At 56.4% G+C, this 23,570-nt stretch overlaps 2 protein-coding genes across 8 annotated transcripts; one reads left to right on the top strand and one right to left on the bottom strand.

Moving 5' to 3' along the window:
* Positions 1-2,050: 2,050 nt before the first annotated feature.
* Positions 2,051-5,825, top strand: BEST2 (bestrophin 2; the record flags this gene model as incomplete). The annotated part of the gene is made up of 9 exons (XM_081076439.1): positions 2,051-2,202; positions 2,345-2,439; positions 3,216-3,449; positions 3,568-3,722; positions 4,037-4,114; positions 4,283-4,435; positions 4,514-4,594; positions 4,787-4,941; positions 5,402-5,825. The coding sequence occupies 9 exons, from the start codon at positions 2,051-2,053 to the stop codon at positions 5,823-5,825; spliced, it is 1,527 nt and encodes a 508-aa protein (XP_080932565.1).
* Positions 5,826-7,357: 1,532 nt separating this feature from the next.
* HOOK2 (hook microtubule tethering protein 2) lies at positions 7,358-17,265 on the bottom strand. Of its 7 annotated transcripts, none has more exons than XM_081077215.1 (22): positions 17,095-17,261; positions 16,492-16,577; positions 16,344-16,423; positions 15,353-15,403; positions 15,117-15,249; positions 14,965-15,032; positions 14,553-14,615; positions 14,170-14,250; positions 13,913-14,073; positions 13,685-13,825; positions 12,506-12,707; positions 12,085-12,195; positions 11,886-11,973; positions 11,461-11,530; positions 10,630-10,767; positions 10,454-10,541; positions 10,226-10,260; positions 8,766-8,848; positions 8,582-8,685; positions 8,262-8,372; positions 8,122-8,193; positions 7,358-8,040 (listed from the first exon to the last, which is right to left on the bottom strand). In XM_081077215.1, the coding sequence occupies exons 4-22, from the start codon at positions 15,386-15,388 to the stop codon at positions 7,891-7,893; spliced, it is 1,935 nt and encodes a 644-aa protein (XP_080933341.1). In that variant the 5' UTR covers positions 15,389-15,403; positions 16,344-16,423; positions 16,492-16,577; positions 17,095-17,261; the 3' UTR covers positions 7,358-7,890. The 7 variants fall into 7 exon arrangements, with proteins under 7 accessions (XP_080933341.1, XP_080933338.1, XP_080933339.1 ...); XM_081077212.1 differs by having other exon boundaries at positions 16,351-16,423; XM_081077213.1 differs by having other exon boundaries at positions 8,582-8,682; positions 16,351-16,423.
* Positions 17,266-23,570: the final 6,305 nt, after the last annotated feature.

Raw genomic sequence — 23,570 nt, 5'->3', positions numbered from 1 at the left:
GTGTTCATCACACTGAAAGGGTCTGAGAGCTGAGGTGTGTGTATGGGGGGTATGCCTGCACACTGCAGTAAAAGGGCATTGGGGAGGGGTGTCTTACTTATTGATGTGCAAATGCAGGTGAGTTTCATGAAGGGTGATGGGTGAACCTGTCTGGAGGTGCCTCTCAGGTCTGTGGGACTGTTGGGAAGGGATCGCTGTTGTATGAGTGTGTCTTTGCAACACTGGTGGATCTAAGGGACGCCAGGAGCATGTGCAGCTGTGTAGAGGGCAAGGGTTCCCACACCTGTTGTGTGACCACAGGTGTGTCTTTCTGCAAGGAAGATCCTGAATGTGTGTTACCACCCTCTGTGTGATGGTGTGTGGCTGTGTGTGTAAAGGCTTTCTGGGCTCTGAATGAAGTCTGTGTTTGGCTGATTGTGTGACTTTGTGTGTCTTTGTTTCATGGTGTGATCAGGAGGGAATGCGGGACCCCTGGGTCCCTGCCCACGTGCTCCTGGGTGGCTGTTTGGTGCCTGAGAGCTGTGAACCTGCTGGGTTAGGGTCCATCTGCCTTATACCTGAATGTTGGAGAAGGTAGAGAGAGGTGTGTCTTGTGTGACTTTGTGACAGTGCATACTGCCCTCTGGGTCACCGTGGTTTGGGGTCAGTGTTGAGGGAAGCTGAATTCGTGCCTGGGTCTATGTCCCGCATTTCCCGCAAAATAAGATGGGTTCCTACATTAATTTTCATTCCAAAAAAGACGCATTAGGGCTTATGTTCAGGGGATGTCATCCTGAAAAATCATGCTAGGACTTATTTTCCCGTTAGGTCTTATTTTCAGGGAAATACAGTACATCTTTGTGACAGTGTATGATTACAGGTGACTGTGGAGTGACCCAGCCTCACTGAGCTCTGTGTGTGTGTGTGTGTGTGTGTGTGAGAGAGAGAGAGAGACTGAGAAGGACACAGTTCCTGCCCTCTCCCCCAGCTCTAGATCCAAGATCCCTTGGACCAGCCAGTGACTGACTGGGGGAGAGTCCCGGGAAGAGGCCTGGGTGGATTTCTCCCCCTGCTCCAGGTAACAAACTGTCCAGACTTCTCCAAAGTTCTGAGGCTGCAACCAGGGGGGGGGGCGGGGGGGCGGGCCAGGGAGGGACTGTCCACACCCATTCCCCAGTCCCCTCCCGCTCCGGGGTCTGGCTTCAGCTCCACCCAACTCTGAAGCCACCTGCCTGTCCTGTCCTTGTCCTCGAGTGTCCTGCATCCACCATCAGGTGAGAAGGGTCCAGGCCTGGGGATTTAGGGGACCCTGAGGATAGGTGGGCCTGTGAGCAGGAATCCTCAGGGTCTGGAGTGAAGAGCTTGGAAGCTGGAGGAGCATGGACAGGAAAGATCAAGGTGGACCCAGGACAAGGGGAAGGCCAATTAAGTGGGGAGGGTGGATAGACTGGGGCAGCGGTACAGGAGAGGGGGCCAGTCTGAGGTGTGTGGGGGGGGGTGGGGGGGGTGCTACAGGACCAGGGGGCCAGGAGGTTGAGGACAGGGCTTCAGAGGGCAGATACTGGGAGCTAGGGGAATGGGGGGGGGGCAGAGATGGGATCTGAGAGAAGGAAATGGGGGGCAGTCGGAGCCCTGAGAACCTAGAAACAGAAGTGCTGGGGACTCAGGAAGTGGGGGGAGGCTGTAGATGGAGCCCAGGTAATGGCGATGGGATCAGGTAGACTCATCTGGATTGACTCAAGGCTTTTGGGGGTGGGGACTGGTGAGAGGGCCTGGGGAGGTAGGCGAAAGACAGGGGGGAGAGGGGTCGGGGAACCGAGTGCACGGAAGGGTGTGGCCTGCGAGAGGGGTCTTGGGAGGACTGGCAGCTAGGTACCGACTGAACAGAGCTGGGAGGAGAAGACGGAGGAGACAGCCGGGCGCGGAAGGGGACGCTGAGCTGAGTCACCCCATACCTCTCCACCCCCTCCCGCAGCCCCCAGCCCGTCTCCCTCCCGGCGCCGGGTTCCTCGGCCCACAGGTGGGGATCGGTCCAACCCCATCTCCTTGGGCCGGACTGTCCGGCGCCGCGATGACCGTCACGTACACAGCCCGCGTGGCCAACGCGCGCTTTGGCGGCTTCTCGCAGCTGCTACTGCTGTGGCGCGGCAGCATCTACAAACTTTTGTGGCGGGAGCTGCTCTGTTTCCTCGGGCTCTACATGGCGCTGAGTTCCACCTATCGGTGAGGTGGCCTGGGGGGGCGTGCCGGCCAGAGGGGGCTGGGAAGGGGCCCGGGTGGGGGGGGGGGCCAGGGCAGAGCTCCAGGAGAGAGCTCGGCAGCTGCGGAGCGAGCTCGCCCGTGACCCCGCGCCGCTCCCTTGCAGCTTCGTGCTGACCGAAGGGCAGAAGCGCTACTTCGAGAAGCTCGTCATTTACTGCGACCAGTACGCCAGTCTCATCCCGGTCTCATTCGTGCTCGGTGTGTCTGAGCTCCTGAGTTCCCCATCCCCTGATCCAGAGAAACCTTTCCATTCATGGCTTTTGGAGACGCCCCCATTCCTGCCCCCTGAGATCCCCCTCAAATCCAACCCCACAGACCCCCATTTTTGCGTCCTTTATGCCAGGTATGGCCCCCATTCCCAAGACCTTGGATATCACCTGGTCACAGTGCCCCCATGAGAGCTCCATGTCACCCATATGCTTATCCCTGGTCAACTCAGAGACTCCCACCTGTGTAAGATTACCAGCGCCCCCCCTTCCTATGTCCTGGGCCCCGGGGACCTCCTAGACTCTATCTTCTCAAGTCCAGCCTGGGGAGTATTTCTTTGACAAGTCCTGGCCCCAGCCTCCTTCCCACTGTTCCCTGCCCTCATGGATGGGGGTGACCAGCCTGGCCAGGCTCCTTGACATAGATCCTGTGGCCCAAGCCCTTCCAACATCCCTGGCTCACGGGCTCCCTGTGGCCTACGTGAAAACCTGCCTACCGGCCCTGTGTCTCTGCCTCCATACCGGGATCCCAATCCCCCATCCCAGGTGACTCCCAAGAAGCCAGAGTGACCCAGCCTGCTCCAGCCACTCTGACCTTAGGACTGAAACCTCAGATTCCAAGTCCAGGTGGCCCCGCGTGGTCAGGGCGACCAGCCTGCCTGGTGTCCCTGACGCAGACCCTATGTCACTCCTCTTCCTTCTCACCACCTGGGCCCCCAAGCCCCTGGCTCTTGTCTCCCCACTCAGCCGTTCCCGGCTCTCCCGCAGGCTTCTATGTGAACCTGGTGGTGCACCGTTGGTGGAACCAGTACCTCTGCATGCCTCTGCCCGACGCGCTCATGTGCGTAGTGTCGGGCACGGTGCACGGGCGCGACGAGCGCGGCCGCCTCTACCGGCGCACGCTCATGCGCTACGCAGGGCTCTCAGCTGTGCTCATCCTGCGCTCTGTCAGCACTGCCGTCTTCAAGCGCTTCCCTACCATAGACCACGTGGTTGAGGCCGGTGAGACTCGGGCCGGAAGCGGGGGCAGTGCCAAGACGGAGGGCGGGGCGAGCGACCACCTCCACCCTCCGCAAGGACGGGAGGGCGGGGCAAATGACTCTGGACTTCGGCCCTCTAGGGTTTATGACCCGCGAGGAGCGCAAGAAGTTCGAGAACCTGAACTCGCCCTACAACAAGTATTGGGTGCCCTGCGTCTGGTTCTCCAACTTGGCAGCACAGGCCCGGCGTGAGGGCCGCATCCGCGACAACAGCGCCCTTAAACTGCTGCTCGAGGTGGGCTCGCTGGCTGGTCTTTAACACAAAATACCAGGGAAATTGTACCGACTCCCCTGGAGTCGTGTCAAACAGCAGCCTGCCCACGAGGCCGATTCCAAACATCTTTACCCAGCAGCCCCCAGGGGCACATTTATGTGTCGGGGGCCTGCACCTCAGGTGTACACTCACCAATAAATACTCTCCCTGGAGCCCTCAGAAGTACATGCCACCTCCCACCAGGTCACCACTCACCTCCATCCCAAGTACCCACACTTAATCCCCACGTGTGAGCTCACAAGTCAGGCCCCCTCAATGACGGTATCCACCCCCAGGAGCTGACTGTGTTTCGGGGCAAGTGTTCGATGCTGTTTCACTACGACTGGATCAGCGTACCCCTCGTCTACACTCAGGTAAACCCTATCTGCCTCCATTTATATCCAGTGTCAGACGCACTGGTCTCAAGGGGAAACTGAGGATCAGCTAAGACCCCATCACAGTGACGCCTGATCCTAGCCCTGGTCTCTCCACGACCCCATCTGGCCGGGACAGCCCTGACCTGGCGGACGGCCCACCTCCAGGTGGTGACCATCGCCGTGTACAGTTACTTCCTGGCCTGCCTTATCGGTCGTCAGTTCCTAGACCCTGCGCAGGGCTACAAAGACCACAATCTTGACCTGTTCGTTCCAGTCTTCACTCTGCTGCAGTTCTTCTTCTACGCCGGCTGGCTCAAGGTGGGTGGGACCCCTGAGGCACGGACTCTGGGTGGTGGGCGGCAGGGCCCTCCACCTACCCACCCCCTCCCCTCTCAGGTAGCCGAGCAGCTCATCAACCCCTTTGGAGAGGACGACGATGACTTTGAGACCAACTTTCTGATCGACCGAAACTTCCAGGTGAGACTTCCTAGCGACCATCCCCACGTTCCCACAGTGGCCAGAGCCCCTCCCCCGCCAAGACTTGCCCAGGCCTGGCCTCTGAGCCATCCTTCGCTCTTTGGTACCACATTCCTACCCATCCTGAGGGGTCCATCCCGCGGTGCCCATGCTTTGTCGTTCCCCAACTTAGTCCCGTGTCTGCGCCCGCAGGTGTCAATGCTGGCCGTGGATGAGATGTACGACGACCTAGCCATGCTGGAGAGGGATCTGTACTGGGACGCTGCTGAGGCTCGTGCCCCCTACACAGCAGCCACCGCCTTCCAGAGGCTGCAGCCGTCCTTCCAGGGCTCCACCTTCGACATCACGTGAGCCAGCAGGGTGGGCGGGCCTCATGGGGAGGAGGCTTAGGGCTCTGCCCTGAGTGTCTGATTGAGGGGTATTTAGGGTATGGCTAAGGGCTAAACTCCAGACATTCGGAGCTAAGAGTTAAATAAAGTCTACGAGGACAAGGGCTGGGGTCAAGATCTGGGACCAGGCCACGAACTGGGAGCAGAGCTAAGGGCTAAAGTGTATGAGGACTGGACTAGTGGCTAGAGGCGATACGAAAGGAAACACAGCAGAAAAGCAACTGAAGCTGTGAGGCCTAAGTTTGAGCAGAGCCTAGACCAGAGGATAAGGCCAGGTTTTCAGGTGAGGGGCCAAGGTCTTTTGGTATAAGTGTGACAAAGGGGTGGGTGGAGCCAGGAAAAGCTGCGGGCTTAGGTCCCAGCTCTGTAACCAAGGGGAGGTGGAGATCGCAGCGCTGTCCCACTGTCCATCCCACAGGTTGGCCAAGGAGGACATGCAGTTCCAGCGGCCGGATGGCATGGACGTGCCGCTGGGCGAGGCTCAGGGCGACTTCTTGCAGCGCCTCCTGCCTGCAGGCCCAGGCATGGCCACAGGAGGCCTGCTGGGCCGGCGGCTGTCCTTGCTACGCCGCAAGAACAGCTGCGTGTCGGAGGCGTCCACTGCTGCCAGCTGTGCGTGCGCTGGCGCTCCAGATGGCGCCACCCTGGAGTGCGACTGTGGGGACCTACTGCTCGACCCGGGCCAGAGGGAACCAGAACCCGAGCCCCTCACTGGGCCCGAGCCATCCGCCACGGGGCCTGTCGCCGAGCTCTTCACCACAGTGTCCATGCCCACGTACCGGGGACAGGCTCCACCCTGGCTGCCCAGCCCCATTGGCGAGGAGGAGGAGAGTCTCACCTGAGACCCTGGGACCCAGGATCGCCAAGGACAGGGAGCCAAGACCCACACCACACGCAGGCACCAGTCTGGGCCTGCATAAGCCGCACGTGGACTCCTGTCCGCTTTTGACAAATTCCGGCCTTCACGTCTGGCATAAGGGCTTGGAGCGCCTGTGGGCTAGGCACTGGGCTAAGCACAGGGGATTTTTTCCAGCTGCTTTGAGCAGCTCATCCTTCCCACCAGCTCTACTTCCCACTCTCCACTGCCTGAGAGGCCTCTATCAGTGTGTCCTGCCTTTATTGTTGGAGATGTGAGTGCCTACCTTTCTGAGTTGTCAGGATGGGGTGAAATGATGGCTTTAAAGTGTTTGGTACATAATAGTTGCTCAATAAAATGTTAGTGGTTTCTACTCAAACGTTGTTAGCCTGACTTCCTGTCAGGCATTATGCTGCCGGATTTGAGAATTTTTCCAGGTTATTTGATAATGCCCTGCCCATTTCCTCCCAAACTCTGTTCTCTGAAATGGCCCCATCAGTGCACACAGCTTTATTCATTCATTACTGTACCAGCCATAGTCCCAGGACCAAAGCTTGCTCCTGCCAGCCTTGATTTATGATTCTGCAAGCCACCTCTTCACCCCACGTCCCTGAATTCTCAGACACCCTTTCAGTGTTCTTAATTCAGTATGTCAATGACTCTATATATTTAGAAGTCCAGCTACGATCCTTCCCGTCTCTATACCCATAGCGCCAACTGTCTGCTCAATGTCTCCATGTGGGGATCTCCTGGGCATCTCAGACATAACCTGAACCAGCTCCCTATCAACTCTCCAACCTCTGTCTGTTGGCTTTGTCCTTCCAAATGATGAGACCAAAACCGTAGTCACCTATAGATTCTCTTTCTCTCACTCCCCTTCACATCAACCCAGCAGCAAATCCCATCAGCTTGGTCATCAAATTGTACCCCAAATCCAACCATTTCCCTTTCTTGCAGGGCCCCCACTATGGCCAAGCCCCCACTATCATGCACCTATAAGCTGGACTAGTGACCTCTGCCTTGGTCTCCCAAATCTGGCCCTAACCCACCCCCCCACCCTAGTCAGTTCCTCCCACAGCAGCAAAGGGAGCCTGAATCAGGTAATGTCCGTCCTTTCCTTAGAACCCTCCATGACTCCCACCTAACTTAGAATAAAAGCTAAAGTCTTCCCGCAGCCCACGAGGCCCTGAACAATCTCCCTCCCCTCGTCTCCTCTTTTCCCCTCACTCACTCCACACTGTCCCTCTAACTCACTAAGCAAGGTCTCATCTCAGGACCTTTGCACATGCTGTTCCCTCTGGCTGGATTGCTCTTCCTCAATTACTTACATGGCTCCTCCCATACATCCTTCAGGTCTCTGCTTAAATTATGTCACTTCCTTGGTGAGGCCTCCTTTGCTGGGCTTTTATTAAAAATCACCTCCTTCCTAAATCTACCTCCTGCATCTCTATTACTCTCGTCTGCTTTATTTTTCTCTATAGCCCTTCTCACATCAAACTTTTATCTATTTTGTTTATTGTCTATCTCCCTTCATTGGAAATAATAGCTTCAGGAGGCAAAGATTTTTGTCTGAAATTTCTTCAAAACCTACCACACATGTAGTTACACAAACGCAAATATGAATGTCACCTCCCACTAGGTACTATCAGTTACTCACACTTTAGTAAGAACACAAGTCGGTCCTTTTTAAAAAGCAGTCCCTGGCCCATCGTCTCACCCTCACCTCAGTCCCCAGAATCCAGCCAGGGCAGATTAAAAGTCTTTATTATTTTTCTTCTCAAATATAAAATCACTCCCTGTCCTGGCAGCTCATTAACCCCAGGAAGAATATCAAGGATAAGAATCACATTGCTAAAAAGAACAGACCCATACCTGCCTCACACCCTGTCCTGCGCTCTTGTCCCATCTGGGAAAGCAAAAGGCAGAAGGCCCTTGAGAATGACCTCAAGGCCCTCGAGCAGCTGACCCAGGCATGATGCTGGGCCCTAGGTGAATTGGGGGAATCCAGGGTGGATTAAGCCCTGACTGGTTGGGCAGGATCCTGAAGTCCGTCAGTGCTTGTCAGTGGAGCGCATGCTCAGGGATGCTAAGCGTCCCAGGGGTCCACGGCGAGCATTGGTGGCCAGCCGCTGCTGTGCCAGGAATGACTGAGCATGGGCAGGCGCTCGTTCTTCCCCTGCTCGCTGCTGCAAGGCCATGCCCTGGAGGGAAGGGGTGTGGTTGGCATCAGGTGAGCCCACGGGCTGCCCCCAACACTCCAGCCATGGTGCTGGTATACTCACCATATTATACCAGGCACTGATGAGCAGCTTTTCTTCCTGCTCCCGCTGACTTCGATTCTTCTCAAAGTCCATCTGCCAAGGAGGCAATAGTCAAGGGCCTGGGTATGCTGGGGGCAGTGAGAAGGGATGAGGGCACCCACCTCCAGGTGCCGGATTCGGACTTCCCGTTCCCGGAGCTGTGTCCTCAAGGTACGGAGTTCCGGGGATGCCCCCTCAGGTGGCCGCTGCTTGGGTTCCAGGGTCTGTATGACCTAGGGGTTGGGGAAGACACAGCCAGGGTGACCTTGGCCTCACAGCCTTTTCCATGCATTGGGATGTGTTAAGTGTGACAGCGCGTGTACAAGTCTATGACATGATGGGATATGACAGACATGGGGTGGGGCAGAGATGTACAAACTGGTGGGTGGTGTGAGCCAATGGAAGGCAGCAACCCAGGTAGGAGGTCACCTAGCATCCTCACCGTGCGTGCCTTGTCCACATATCGGCGGTACCGTTCCTCCATGGCCCGCAAGTCCGCCTCCTTCTTCTGTAGGCTGTCCTGCAGTTCCTCGATACGTCGGGCTGCTGGGGGAACAAGGTGGCCCCTCAGTTCCATGCCAAGCTCAGGGCTTCCCTCACCTGTCCGGCCGCTGAGCCCTGCTCACTGTTGCCATCAGCAGGTGGCTCCAGCTCCTCAATGTACTCGCGCTTCCGCTGCAGCTCCAAATCTGCCTCATGCAGCTTCTGCCTGTGGGCAGGGGACAGGCAGCAGCAGTAACCACGGCATTCCCAGCTGGCTATGAGTGCCCCTACCTGGCTGCAAAGATCGCTCTCTCTTCCTGCGCGACAAGCACAGGTGCTGTGTGCTCTGGCCCCACCACCTCCTCCGCAACAACCCTCCACACGCCTAGTCAGGTGTGTGTGTCACCCCTAGATCAGCCTTCCATTTGTCCACTTCTCATTTCACAGCCCACATGCTGGTCCGGTCACCATCACCCCTGCCAGCCTCTTCTAGTCTCAACCCCTAAGTTCCAGTCTCTACCCAGCAGCCAGTGATCTTTCCGGAATGCAAATCTCTTATGACAAAAGGAAAGGAAATGCAAGCTATAAGTTGCACCCAGGTTCAGTGCCCTATGTCACCAGTAGCAAAAGATTTGATAACACTCTCTGTAGATGAGACTATTATTGTGCATTGAACGTGGAACATATATAACATTTAATAGCCACTAAAATTACAAAGGCATGTGCCTTCTGAGCAACTAATTCCACTTGTGATATATTTGCATACAAGTGAAATCATGCATGTGTAACATTTTACTTTGTTGAGAAAGAATGAATTAAATACATTAGGATAGTCACAAAAAACGCTACAGGTTAGCCTTTCTGGACCAGAATTCTACAGAAGAATTAAGGTCGTAACACCTCTAGGTTTCCAGCCTCTATAAGAAAATACATTTTACTGTATAATTTGGCCCTATATTCCATCCTTGGCCAGAACAGAGAAAACCACCACACAAATCATTTTCTGTAAAGCCTCGTTTCCCCACGGAACCCCAGTTGACACAGGCTGCTATATTTATATAAAAAAGTGACTATTTATTCATTTGGAAAAATTGTCCAGTCATCTTAAGTAGGAAAAGCAAAGCGCAGGCCAGCACATAGTATTATGCTACCTCTTGTGTAAATAAGGAATGAGAATAAAAATCTATGTTCATATTCATTTGTATTTGCTTTAAAAACTCTGGAGGTATTTCCATAATAAACTAATAGGAATGGGGGTGGAGTGGGTAGAAATGGAATCAATTGGAGAATACACATTTTGGTTTTTAAACTATAAACACGATCAATATTTAAAATAGTTTCTTTTTTAACAATGTAAAAAGTAAAAGGCGACTGTCACTTCGTTATATTACCTTACTGAAATTCCCTCTGCGGCTCCTGTTGCTCCCCCAAAACAGTCCTTACTGCTTCCCTTGGCCTTTAAGACCCCACCAGATCTGAGCCTTTAGTCTGTATTTTTGCTGCCTTTTTCTTCTCATAAATGACTCTCCATTGACACCCTGCAGCCCCCACACCTCTGTCCCAGCACCCCCCCCCCAAGGAGTACCCTCCCTCTGGGACTCACAGATGTTCCTCTAGCTTCCTTTTCAGCAGGGTGGACTGAGAGAGAGAAGAGACATGGGGTAAGTGGGGGTCCAGAGATGCCAACCCTTGGGGTAGGGGTGCCACCCTGGTCCAATGGTACTTACAATGGACTGTATGGGGCATCGGGCAGCAGTGGGGTGAGAGAAGAGGGTTACTGGGGGGCAGGAGGGAGGGCTAGGCAGGGAGGAGGCATCAGGCAGGCACTCACGTCCTCCGTCTTGCCCCCCAGCTCCTGCAGGGCCTTCTGCAGGTCCTCCACCTGGGCCCGCAGCTCTGACAGCTGCTGCTGGTTCAGCCTGAGAGGGGGGGCGGCCGCTCAGTGCCTGCACTCGCCCTCGGGCCCCTCTCCACGTGTGGAGGGACCTCCCTCCACCTGGTCCTCACCGGTGCTGTGTCTCTAGCCTGTGGCGCGCACGGTTGGCGTCCTCCAGGTGGCGCTGCAGCTCCTCCTGCCGCTCCCGGTCCGCCGCCTCCTGCTGGCATAGGCGCTTGTTCTCCAGCTGAAGCTGCACGAGCGTCTCCCTGCGGACCCGGAGGGAGTAGAACGGCGCTGGGGACCCGTCACCCCGCAGGCCTTCCCGGGCTCAAGCAGGGGGACCGGGCAGAGGAGACTAGGAAAGGGACAGAGACCTGGAGAAGAGCCCAGACAGACCCTGGGGTAGGACTAGAGTCTGGTGATTTGGCCTTGACGTGGATGGAGCGCTGGGGGAACCAAAGTGGGTGGGGCTGAGCTGGACCTAGGTGTAGAGCGAGGCAAGGGCAGGGCTACAGGAGATGGTTTGAACACAGGGAAGGGGCTGCAGGAAAGCAAGACACAGGAATGGGAAGAGCTGGGGTGGGAGAGTCCATCTGGCCAGGGCAAAGGGCACTGAACCTAGCAGGGGCTACACTGAGGACAGGGCTGTGCCCAGGGGGCAGAGTCCAGTGTGAGAGGGGCTGGGGCGTAGGATTTTTGCATGGCTAGTGGATCCAGACAGATCGGACCTAATTATGCACTGAGGATGGATCCTAACAAGGCAAGCCACCAATAGGGCTAGAGCCCCTGCCAGGCAAGGGCAGAATGAGGAGTGGGTGGCCTAGGAGCCCAGCTAGGACTTGGAACACAAGCCAAGCAGGCTGGGCTATCGTAGGTGCCTGCACAGCGGGCAGGGCTGGGGGGAGGGGGAGAACTAGCAGGCCAGGATGGGGCCAAAGCGCTGAGTGACCGCAGAATACCTGAGCTCCGCAGGTAAGATCTCTGCTGCTAAGTTTTCCACAGCCGGTGAGGTGGGATCCAGTGAGGGGTCTGGAGAATGTGAGAAAAGTCTTCAAGTAGCTGCACAGCCCCCACTCCCGTCCCAAGGGTCCTCTTTCCAAGAATCATCTTTGGGGGCTCAAATGCTGCCAAAAGTCTGGCTAGATACAAGCCCCATACCCGGCTTGACAAGGAGCTGTGATGCTGGGCCCTACCCTGAGCTCAGGAGTACAGCTCCTGCTTTCTGTCAGCCTTTGTCACCTCTTTCCCCTCTAGTGTCCCTCCAGCATGGCTTAGCTCTTCCCCCATCCTAGACAAGACCTGGGACACTGCCTTTTCTGCCTGCACTAATAGCGCCCCAGACCACGCCCGCACCGTAGGATCTCGGAATGGGCCCCAACCTCACCGGCCTGGGTGGGGCCCCAAGGCTGCAGCTGGGCGCAGCGTAGCTCCTCATTGGCCTCCCGCAAGGAATCCCGCTCTGCCAACAGCCGCTGGAGGAACAGAGTGCAAGAGATGCCACTTGAGGCAGACTCAGCATCCAGGGGAGTGGGCTACCCCATGACAGGCAGCGTGGGGCTTCGGTGGTGGGACATCAGCCTCACCTCCTTCTCCTTTGTCACAGACTCATACTTTTCCTCCAGATTTCGACACTCAAATAGCCATTTCTCGGCCTTCATGGCCTCCTCCTGCCGCTGGCCCTGCAGTTCCTGAACCTGAACAAAGGAGAGGGGTGAGAACGGCAGGGTGGGAACAAGCGGCAAGGACTGAGTACAAGGTGAAGGAAGGAAGGAAGCCAGAGGACCCAACCTCAAAGAGGGGTGGGGCTTAAGAGAAGGGGCGGAGTTTAAAACCTGGAGATGAGCTGGCCTACCTAAAGGGCATGGCCTACATATAAAGAAGACAGCGCTCACCTCTGAGGGGCTCAGCACCCCACTGAGGGTCCCCAAAGAGAAAGGTGTGAGCCATGAGAGGCCCCCGCCCCAGCCCAGGTCCAGGCTCCCTGGCACCCCAGCCCCTGCACACCTGCCGCCGCTGCGCCTCCAACTGGGTGCGCAGGGAACCAGCCCTGCGCAGCTCATCCTCCAGCTGCCGTGTGCGCTCTGCATGGCCAGCATTGCGTTCCTCCAGCTGCCGCACCTGTCTCCGCAGCTCCCTGAGCTCCCCCAGGCGGCGCCGGCAGCTGCTCAGCGTGGCCTCCAGCTGCCCAGCACGCTCCGAGGACTGCCTAGGGGAGGGGGCAAGTGGGGAGAGGAGGCCCGGGTCTGCAGTCAGAGTTCACTTGCATGCAAGGCCCTCGGCGCAGATGTCATGTCAGCCTAGGAGCATTTGAGTTCAAGGAGATGGGTCTTGAAGGTCAGGGGTCAGCCCAGGCCTGGTGCTATTGGGGGTTATTAGGAGGCATAAAAGGAACCCTAAGCATCAATGCATAGCTAAGGTCATAATCAAGGAGGCTCAGGAATGTCGGTGTGGGGACACAGAATGGTTTTGGGGTTACAGGGGGAATGATGGAGGCCCAGAGGGATTGAAGAGCCTCCAAGGACACTTTGGAGTTGTGAGGTGGCTGTGGGATTGACGAGGGCACTGTGGGTGCAGGGGCCATGGTGGGGTCATGGGGGAGCTTTGGAGTCAGAGCAGTATGGGGTCCTCAAATTTTAACATTACAGAGGTGCCATGGGGTCACAGGGGAGCCCTTTGAGGTTACAGAAGGCACAGTGAGCTAGAAGGGGTGAGTGCTATGGGGGCCCACTAAGCACGCTGGGGTTGTAAGAAGGTACAGTCGTGTCATGGGGTACACAGTGGAACCATAAGGGACTGTAAGGTTATTGAATTATGGGGTCCTGAAGGGCACCATGGGATCCTGGGGCATAAAACCCAGAATGGTGCAGTGAGGTCTGGGGAGCATTGTGGGGGGCCCTGGGTTTGGTAGGGTCACAGGGATACTATGAGGTCTGGGCGATACAATGTGGGATAACAGGGGGGAACTGGGGGGCCCTGGGGGACACCATGGACCCAGGAGCTTGGTGATATTCAGACGATGTGGTGCAGTCCAGAAAAGTGCAATAGGGTCCAGGATGGCAGTGTAGACTCTAGGGGGCATTGTAGGGGTCCACTGGGCATTTTGGAGTTACAGAGGTACTGTAGCATCAGAAGGGCACTCTGGCAATGGGGCATGTGGTGGAGATCCAGGGACCCACCACTCACCGCAGGTCGTCCATCTCATCCTTCAGGGCCTGCGCCTCCTGGGCCAGGCTGGTCAGCGCCTGGTTCCGCTGTTGCAACTCGGTGACCTCCCGTTCTAGCTCTGCACAGTGCAGACGATCATCCTCCCTGCCGGTCTCCAGCCTGGCGGGTGTTTGGGAGTCAACAAATGAGGGGGCTGCACTGCCCCAATCCCCCGGTTGGCCTGGCCCTAGTCCCAGTTGCACACACCTGAAGTTCTCCTCCTGCAGCTGCTCCAGCTGCGACTGGAGCAGCAGCAGCTTCTTGGCAGTGAGGCCAGTGGCCCCCTCACCCTCGGGCTGGCCTACCCGCTGCCGCAAAACTGCGTTCTCCTGTGCCAGGCTCTGCTTCTCTTCTGACAGGAGCACCAGCTGCAGGTAGGAGGTGCAGTGAGCTGGAGCTAGGAGGGGGGCTATGTAGGCAACCCTGCCCTGGGAGCAGCTGTGGTCCCCCCACCTCGGCCCCACCTGCCGCTCCAGATCCAAACAGCGCTGTCGAAGCTCATCCCCCTCATCAGCCTCCTCACTCAGGAAGTAGTACCTGCGGGACTGATAGGGGAGGGGAAGGGGCAAGGAACTCAAGAATCCAGGGGAGGAGATTAGGGGAAGGAGGCTGGGATCTCTAGGGGCAGAGAGGAGGGAGCCAAGGAACTCTCAGGATCTAAGAGAGGGTTGGGACCCCAGGGGACCGGAGGAAGGTGATGAGGAAACCCTGGGTACCTGGCAAGGCCAAGGCTAGGACCCTGCAGGATGGGAGTGGTTTATAGGCATAAGGACAAGTCCCTCCTCCTTAGACAGTCCTAAAAATTAGTAATGGGGTTCGGACCCTAACCAGGTCCCCTACCCCTTACCTGGCTGTCAAAATTCCCATATGTCTCTGGCGACAAGGCATCAGAGGTGTCTTTCGTCATGAGCTAGAGGGAGGTGGGGTGGCACTGAGATGGTCTGGGCTCTCTGAGGGCAGCCTTCAAGGCTTCTACAATCCAGCCTGAGAACCTGTTCATCCTCCTGTCTCCAAAGCCATTTCTCCCCTATAGCCCTGGAATGGAGTCTGCCCTCCTGCTGTGCGTCCAGCACACATGGAGGCCTGGTCCATTGACAGAGCTGGGAGGAGCTGGCAGACACATGAGACAGGGAAATCTGGCCAGCTAAGTTCCAGACAGAGCCCAGGCCGTACCAGGGCAAAGCCTGTGCCCAGTTGCCTCTGCCCTGGAGATGTCCCCTCCCCTGCAGCTCCTTGCCACATTGGGCACCCCCACCTACCTCCTGGATGGCTTCCATCACCACATGTTGAACTGATTCCTCCAGTGTCATGATTTTCTGGATGTGCTCTGGGGATCAAGGTCGGGGAGACTGAGACTTGAGGAGGAGGAGTTCCTCAGATCTTCCCCTGTGAACCCTCTAACCTCCCATACCCTGCTTTTTCTCGCAACTGATGGCACAGCCCAGCACCAGCTGAAGCAGCTTGCCGAGCTCTCCAGGGTCTGAAAACTCGCCAATGAGGCTCACGTCTGGGAGGTGCTGCTCCGAAATGGGATGTCCTAGGACCTGAAGACGGGTGGGTAGATGGGTGTCAGGGGCCCACAGACTCTCCTTCTCCTCCTTCTCCTCCTCCCAATACAACCCCCTAAATCCCTTTACAGTTACTCACATCCTGGGAATACTCCACAAGGCTCTGTAAGATCATCTTTAGATTGCTGACCTAAGGAGAGACAAAGAGTTGTGTCCAGAGTCCCCGAGCCCCCCAGAAGGGGCCAGGCAGCCCTCACTCTGAATCTATCTACCCCATCCTTTTATTTTTCACCTCCCTTGCCAATCCCTGGTTGCTTCAACTCATTTGGCCCCATTCTCTGTCTGAATGTCCTCTCTCCTAGGCCTAATCTGTCTGGCTGCCTGCCCTTTTTGTCCACCTGCTCATCTTGTTCACATGTCCCCAGAATCCAATCACTTCTCACCACCTGCCCTACCACCCTTTGGCCCTAGCCACTGTCATCTCTGCCCAATCTCAGCTCCCACTCTTGCTGCCTACCCTCCATTCCTCTCCAAGTAGCCAGGGGGAGCTTTTTCAAGCCCAAGTCTTTCCTCTGCTAAAACCTTTCCTTGACTTTGCACGGCTCTTAAAATAGAATCCACCTCCCTGCTGGGGCCTGCCAGGCCCCTGATGACCTCATCTACCATTCCTAACCCCCTTGCTTTCTGTTCTGACCTCTCTCATTTCTTGATCACACCAAGCTTATTCCCAGCTCAGGGCCTTTGTATTTGCTGTTCCCTATGCCTGGAATACCGTTCCTCCAAGTCTCACATGCATATCAGCCCATCTGGAGTAACCACCCACCAATCCTCAGTTCCTCTCTCTCATGGCCCAGCTTTCATTGTCTTCATATAATTTACTGCTGTTGGAAGTCAACGTTTGTTTGTGCATACAGGTTTTTGTCTGTGCTACTCCTTGCTGCACGCCCAGGCCTACTCGACAAATGAATGAAAGAATAGTTGGCTGATCACCAGATATCTATCTCTCTTCCTGGCCAGGTCTGTCTGTCCATTACCCAGATCACAAGTGTAGCTGACCCATCATCCAGAACATGTCTAGCTGACCCTTTCCTAATCATCTCTTCAGCAGTCTGTCCCCCAGTAGAGTCCACCTGTCACCTTCAGCCTCCAGTTGGGACCTGCGTCCTCTGAGATGCGCTGGAGCCACGCCTCGTTGAACCAGGAAGAATCTCTGAGGGTGAAAAGGTGGGATGAGCTGCTGGGGGACCCTTTTGGGACCCTCCCCTCAGCCCCACTCACATCTGGTTCAGCACATAGGCTATGGCCAGGCCACTGCTCAGCTCCTGGGGGCTGGTACAAGGAGATGGGATGTGGAACGTCTGCAACTGTGGGGGAGAGGAAAGAGCAATGGGCAGAGTCAGGACTTGGGACCACTGAGCCACTACCCTTTTCTAGACTTTTCCTGTCACCAGGAACTTCACTCGGTAGGACTGGGGCTGGCCCGCTTTGCTACAGCAAGCCAGCTCCGTGGGGGAGTGGCCTCTGCTCACCTGGGACCTGAGGGGGCGTGGCCTCACTTCACCTCTGTCCCACAAACCCCGTGCGACTAGGCCAGGAACCTAGTCACCTGGTCCCCAAAGGCCTTGCGTCAACAGGCCAGCTCACCTGTGCCCTGGCCCCACGTGACCCAGCCACAAAGGGGCGGGGTCTCACCTGTTCTTTGCACACAGGCCTGCCACATGATGGGGGCGGGTGCTCAGGCCAGAGTCCAACGGCCTCTCCGGCCAACGACCCCTTTCCTCCTCCCAGCCCCAGGACCGAAAAGTGGACCGAGCCAAGGCCGGGACTCCTGGGCGAAAAAGAGTGGGCACACACCTGTCCCTGGCCCCGCCCCCAACCTACCCAGGTGAGCAGAGACCCGCATAACTCGGCCTTGTCCACGCTCATGGCTCCGGATCAGATTCGACCGCAGTCGCGGAGCCCCGCCACCGCAGCCGCCTTACGATCCTCCACCAGCGAGAGCCCGCAGCTGCGACCTCCCGCTCGGCCTAGAGCGCCGCCCCGCGCCCGCCCCCTAGGCGCAGGCCCCGCCCAGGTCACGTGATCTCCTCCGGGCGCCTGCTCAGGCCTCCAGTGCTGCCATCTTGGATCCGGGCAACATTCGGGTGCTCGCCCTGCAGCTAGGGGTCAGTCTGGGCCAGCCTTGCGCATCCCTCTTCCCCCCCGCTCTTTGTGGGTAGGGGAGACCTCATGATCGTTCCTCAGCATCCTAGGCGGAACTACCCCGTCCGGTTATACAGGCGCATTCACGTACCTTCCCTTCGGTGAAAGAAATTCTGCTGTCTACCTACCTTATGGTCGGAGTTTTTATCTAAACGGTGGGAGGGTCAGGCCCTAATGCATTCTATGGACTTAAGAGGGGTGATTCCAAAGGATTCTTCCTGATGGAGGTGATTTGGGAGTCTTGCCCCGGGGTAAATAAGGGGTCATGAATGTGGTCCTAGGTTGAGGGCAAGATGATTCAGCCAGACACGCACGTCCTGGGTGATAGACACACTTGCCCACCCTGGATCCGTCCTCCACTGAACTTTCATTGTGCTTTATCTCCCCGAACTTGGAGCCAGGGTCCTCAGGTCTCAGAACTCAAGACCAGGTCCCCGCGGCCCAGCAGGGGGCGCTCGGACCGCAAGAACGCGGCCTAGTGGGAAGCGAGTGTCTCCAGTCTAGGATTCCACCCGGGTGATGGAGGGGCTCAAAGGAAAGTGATAACAAGAGCAGTTAAACAATAAAGTCGCAGTCACGTTTTATTGAGTGCCTATAGTATGCAGTCCTTGCGCTAAGCGATTGAAATACATAGGCGGTTGAAATCTCCCCAGGACTTTTTGTGCATATACCCCGTTAAAAAGAAAAATCTCCCCAGGACTCAAGTGTTTTAATTCCCGGCTCGCAGACGAGGAAGCAGAGGTTCTGGGTGGACCCGGCTTTAGAGAGAGGAGTCAAGCCCGGGCCAGCGCCCTTTGATGCCTGAGTTCCCCGGCAGCCCTTCCCCGAGGTGAGGGCGACGTAATGAGGTTATTAGCAGTACCCAGAGGGGGGCGGGCTCTGCCTTGGGGGTGAGTCTAGGTCTGAGGAGAGGGGCGCTGCTCCCTCCAACCCAGAGCCTGTCTCCTGCGACCCTGCCCCGGAGCGGGTTAGGCAGTAGGACAGTCCCAAGCCACTTCTCAAGAACAGAGTAGAGTCACTCTACCACCAGATACGCGGTTACAACCCACTCAGATGCGCAGCCGCACGCACGCACGTGGGGGCCTCCGAGGCTTATCTACACCCTCACATCCCCTTCCCACGTTGTTTTCAGCCTCTAGCCCCTGGGAGCTGGGTGGGAGGAGAGAGTAAAGGGGAAAGGGACAAGGGCAGACCGGTAGTGCTGGCTTCCGGACTGGGCTGCCTTCCGGCGGGCGGACGTGGAAACCATTGCCGCTGGCTCCCCAATCCCGCATCCACCGGAGGAGAGGGTGCCGCCAATAGGGGGAAACGGGCCACCCTGGTCCTAGGTATAAGTGGAAGGTGAGCCAGGAACTAGAGCTGTACCTGAACAAGGTGTGTGTGGGGAGTAATATTTGTGAGAGGGCCTAGTTGCCCAATATTGGGGGACATGCTAGGATCACCAAACATTTGGAGTGGGGTCCCCAGTGTTTGCAAAAGCCTCAGGGATCCTGATGATTAGGAGGAATCTGGAAATCCAAATATTGGCAATATAGACATGAATTGTTCTATTGTTGATTTGACATTACGGGCATTCTAGATATGCGGTTATCTGAATCCCCATGTTTAAGGAAAGGTCCGTGTGCCATCAGTTGAGGCATCAGGAATCTAATGTTTGGAGTGAAAAGGAGCTCCTGTTTTGGCAGAGAAGAGCAGTAATCTCTGTTATAGGATGCAGGGAGTCACACTATTGGGGATCCAGATACCTTCAATTCAATGAAAGGGGTCACAAGCCCTCATTTCGGGGCTGGGAACCTATATTTGGGGAAAGGATACAAACTCCCATTTTCAGTGAAGGGAGATCCAAATTTGGGGGATGGTCTGGAGGCCCTCGTTTTGTTGGGACAGAGAGGGCAGGTCTGAGCCAGCAGTCCCCAGCTGATTTGGGGATCCCACCCCCTCCTGTTTCCAGGAACAGTTGGGCCCAGCCTGGGTAGTATTGCTGGGAAGTGGGTGACTCAACCCCTCCCTGTGGCCACAGCTGGACCCCCGCCCGCACCCTCTGGCCTTCACATCTGGGCAGAGACCCAGTCATGAGGACTGGGATGGGGACCCTGGGGTCACACAGTTGGAGGATGGATGCCCCTCCCCCAGGGCTGACCACAGCCATAGGGGAGATACCATGGCACATACAGGCCCTCTGCACTTCAGACACTGACATCCTTCCAGGAACTCCCATCCTATACACCTCCCTTTGTCTGTGTGTCTGAGTCCTTATGAAGTGTGCTCACATTTGTCTGATTGAGTGCGCATAGGTGTGTATATCTGTATTCACCTGTCTTGGAGCCCTGGGAATTTATGCAACAGACTATGTGTGACTTGGTGGTGTGTGGGTGGGGGGATGTCAGGGACTGGGGCACATGCTCTCTATTTAAGACCTTGCTTTATGTTTACCGTATTTCCCCGAAAATAAGACCTAGCCGGACAACCAGCTCTAATGCGTCTTTTGGACCAAAAATTAATATAAGACCCGGTCTTATCGGGGAAACACGGTATATTCTTTATTCTTTGTTAGAAGTGTGAAAATCAGCACCTCAGTGTGGCTTTAGGTTGTTTTTCTGTGTGACTGTCCTACTTTCTCTCCATCATGTGTCTTTCTGTGACAGTGTGACCCTGTCATGTGTGTCCTTGGTTTCTCCATGTACCCTTGACAATCTGAATGTCCCTGTTTGTGGCTTTTGGGTTTGTCTCTGTGACCCTAGTTTACTTCACGCGCGTCTTTTGTGATGACTGTATCACAGCATATCATGTGTCTTGATGTCCAAGGCTTTGTCTTACTTTGTCTTGATGGTGATGGTGTGACTTTATCGGAGTGTTTGAGTATGCCACCTGTATATGAAGATGGACCTGTCTGTGTCCCTACCACAAACGGTGTGAGATGGGTGCGTCTGTGTAACTATGCCTCCGTATGTCCAAGGGACCATGCCTTGGGGGTGAGTCTCCGTTCGCTGCAGAACTGGCTGGACTAGTGAAGGTTTGTGCCATCGTGTGGCAGGGGTATCCTGTGTCCATGTGAAACTCGGTCGGAGAGTTTGTGACATTGTGGGGGGGGGTGCCAAAGTCACAGGGAGCAGAGTACTCAACAGACGTAGTAACTGTGCAGGGACGTTAGGCGCCCTGAAACCTGCTGCTCTATGCTGGAAGGGCCCCTCCCCGCGCTGCGGGGGCGCGTGCGTCGTGCGTGACGTGAGACACGACGGGGGTCACTGCGTGCGTGGAGCCCGACGCGGTCGTGCGTGCGAGCGCGGGGAGCAGGGGATGGGCTAGCTGCATGCGCGCGTGCGTGGGCGGCCGCGGGGGCGGAGCGCGCGAGGGCGCGCGGTGTACAGTCCCGCCCCACCCAGGCCTTGGAGCCCGGGTGAAACCCGGAGGGGGCTGCCGTTAACCCCTTCCTGTCCGACCTGAAACTTGTGGCCCCTCGACGCTGCGCGCGGGGGCTTCCCCGGCGCATGGGGGCCGTCCCTGCCAGGGAAGGAACTCCCCCATCGAACCGAGAGACCCCCCCCTAGTTACCATGGGAACCAGGGCTTCCCGAGTGCCTCCTCCCCTCCTCTCCAGATCTTCCTCCAGCTCCGTCGTCTGCAATGCGCTTCCCTCTCCCGGTCTCCGGGGAAGAGGGCTGGGGTTAGCGAGGCCGGGGTGCGTGACTCAGGCCAGCCCGGGGGTCCCCGGCCGCAGCCGACCCCGCTCCCCCTTCTCCGCCCCTGTGACTCACTCCTCGCGGCTTTCCCCATGTGTGACTAAGGCCCCTGGGGAGGGGTCTGTGGACTCGGAGACCCCCCTCCAGGCAGGGGAGCCGAGAACCAAGTTCTGGGGACCCCTTGCTCTGGGGGAGGAGGGTCCCTTACCTGGTCCTTGCCGAGGTCACTACAGGCGTTTCCCCCATCCCTGGCCTCCGGGAACCCAGCCCCTCCCCCCACAGCCCACAGGAAGTTTTGGCAGAGCCTTCTTGGCGATGAAACGGTTAAAGCCGTTTTCTTATTCATTTCATCCAGGGGCCCCTTTTGACTCAGAACAAGCTGGGCGCCCCCTTGAGCCGGGCCTCCTGGGGGCCTGGGTTCATATTCCACTCCACATGTACCATTTTTACAGAGGGAAGGGAAAGCAGTTGGTGAGATGGCTGGGGGTCTTGGGTAGCATATAGAGCTGGGTTCAAATCTTGTCTCTGCTCTCACAGCTGTCTGAGTCTCAGTTTACCCATCTGAAAATGGGGGATAATATGTCCTACTCATTGTGGCATTGTGGGGATTAGGTGAATAATGGATGGGACGTTTTGCATCCAGAGCTGGGCACAGAAGCAGGGAGGAGGCTTGGCACGCAGAAGGACCCAGACTCCTCCTGTCTCTTCCTGGGTGTTAGAGTGCCCAGCAGGAGTGAGTCCTTGCTAGCTAACCCAGTGCCCCACCCAAGTGCTCCGAGGCCTTGGGGTTCAGGCCTTGGGGTTCATCCCGTACACCCCTGCTCCCCCACACCGCAGGCACCCAGGAAGTGAGAGGCGGAGCAGGAATGAGGCGGAACCTGTTGGGCCCGTCGCCTCCCCGCCCCCCCACCCTCATTCCCGGGCCCTTACAGAGCCCCCACGCTGCGGCCCCACCCCCTGCTGCCCTGGACGCCTGGGTCCTGACCTGAGGGTGGCCCGAGGGAGGGGATGTTGGCAGAGACAGCGTCTCGAGAACATCCTGTGGATGGCCGGCTGGACAGACCAGATGGGAGGGTCAGCCCCTCCCGGGGCAGGGCAGAAGTCAGCTGGGGGCAGAGTAAACATGGCCCAGGGTGGCCAGACTTGGGGGGGTGGCAAGGAGTATACACATACACAGTCACCCTGAGAGAGCCAGTCCAGACACACAAACCCCTGTCACCCTGCCACAGTGAGACTGCCAACTTGGGACACACTGACAGGGTCAGACACACACTGGGCAAAAAAACCCAGCAATGGCTGTCACACAGACAGTCAGTGACAGGGCAGACTCAGGAACAAGATCGAAATTCTGCCAAACACCCAAGCCATCAACAGGCCAGAAGTATGCAGGCAGGGTGTGTGTGACACAGATAAATCAACTGGGCATACAGACAAGAGAGACATACTGCCAAACACAAGCACAGAGAGACATTCAGGTGAGCACAGAGCCTGGCTCACCGAGTAGCATGGTTACATGCGCTCTGAGACAAATGTGACAGGCCAGAAACACACAGATACAGAGATGATTGTGGGTTAGATACAAGTGGCAATGCATACAAGTTGACAGATTCAGAGAAGGGACAGTCACTTTCAGCACAAGCACCTCAAGAGCTTCATAAGATGTGTTCAGACACACACTGTCAGATGCTGACACACAAGAGAAAGCAACACATGAGCACACACACACACACACACACACACACACACACAAGCAAGATCACCAACTCGGAAAGACACTCAGAGGCAAAAGAGAAAAACAAACCTGTGATGAGACGGATGGAGAGGACACGTACACACCATGACAAAAAAGGCCCCTCCCCTGCTCCCCACACAGTTGCACACACTCAAAAGGCCTCAAGGGACACCAAGACTTACAGATACACACTACCACATGGTAACACATGTCGGATTCACCGACAGATGGACAAATGCAAGCAGACAAACTGACATTCACACATGCTATGAACCGACAGTCACATCCAGTACAGAGAGGCATGGACAGGCCACAGTGGTGCATTCCTAAACACACTGGCACAGAGACACCCTGGCATATGCACACACACTCACACAAACCAACCACAGACAGGCCATAGCCAGACATTCATAAACAATGGCACAGAGATACCTGACACACACACACACACACGCACACACACCAGCCACAGAACTCACCACACACAGACCTCACAGAGGCAAGCCATGGACCTCACACACACAAACACACATACACACCAGATATGAATAGGTTAGCCATATGAATTCCAAAACAACACATGCATATATAGACCAGCTACATGCAACCTTTTCCAAAGACCATACACACACACTCACTCCCCCAACACACACATACACAAAACAGACAGACCCTATATACCCTTGCAGGGTTAGGCCAACACACAGACAAATGTACTGGGGAGACAGGCCTCACATACTCTCA

The sequence above is a fragment of the Rhinolophus hipposideros genome, assembly GCF_964194185.1.
Source record: "Rhinolophus hipposideros genome assembly, chromosome: 16".
In the NCBI taxonomy this organism is placed as follows: Eukaryota; Metazoa; Chordata; class Mammalia; order Chiroptera; family Rhinolophidae; genus Rhinolophus; species Rhinolophus hipposideros.
Note: the sequence above shows the minus strand (reverse complement) of the source record. Positions and strands in the feature narration are given on the sequence as shown.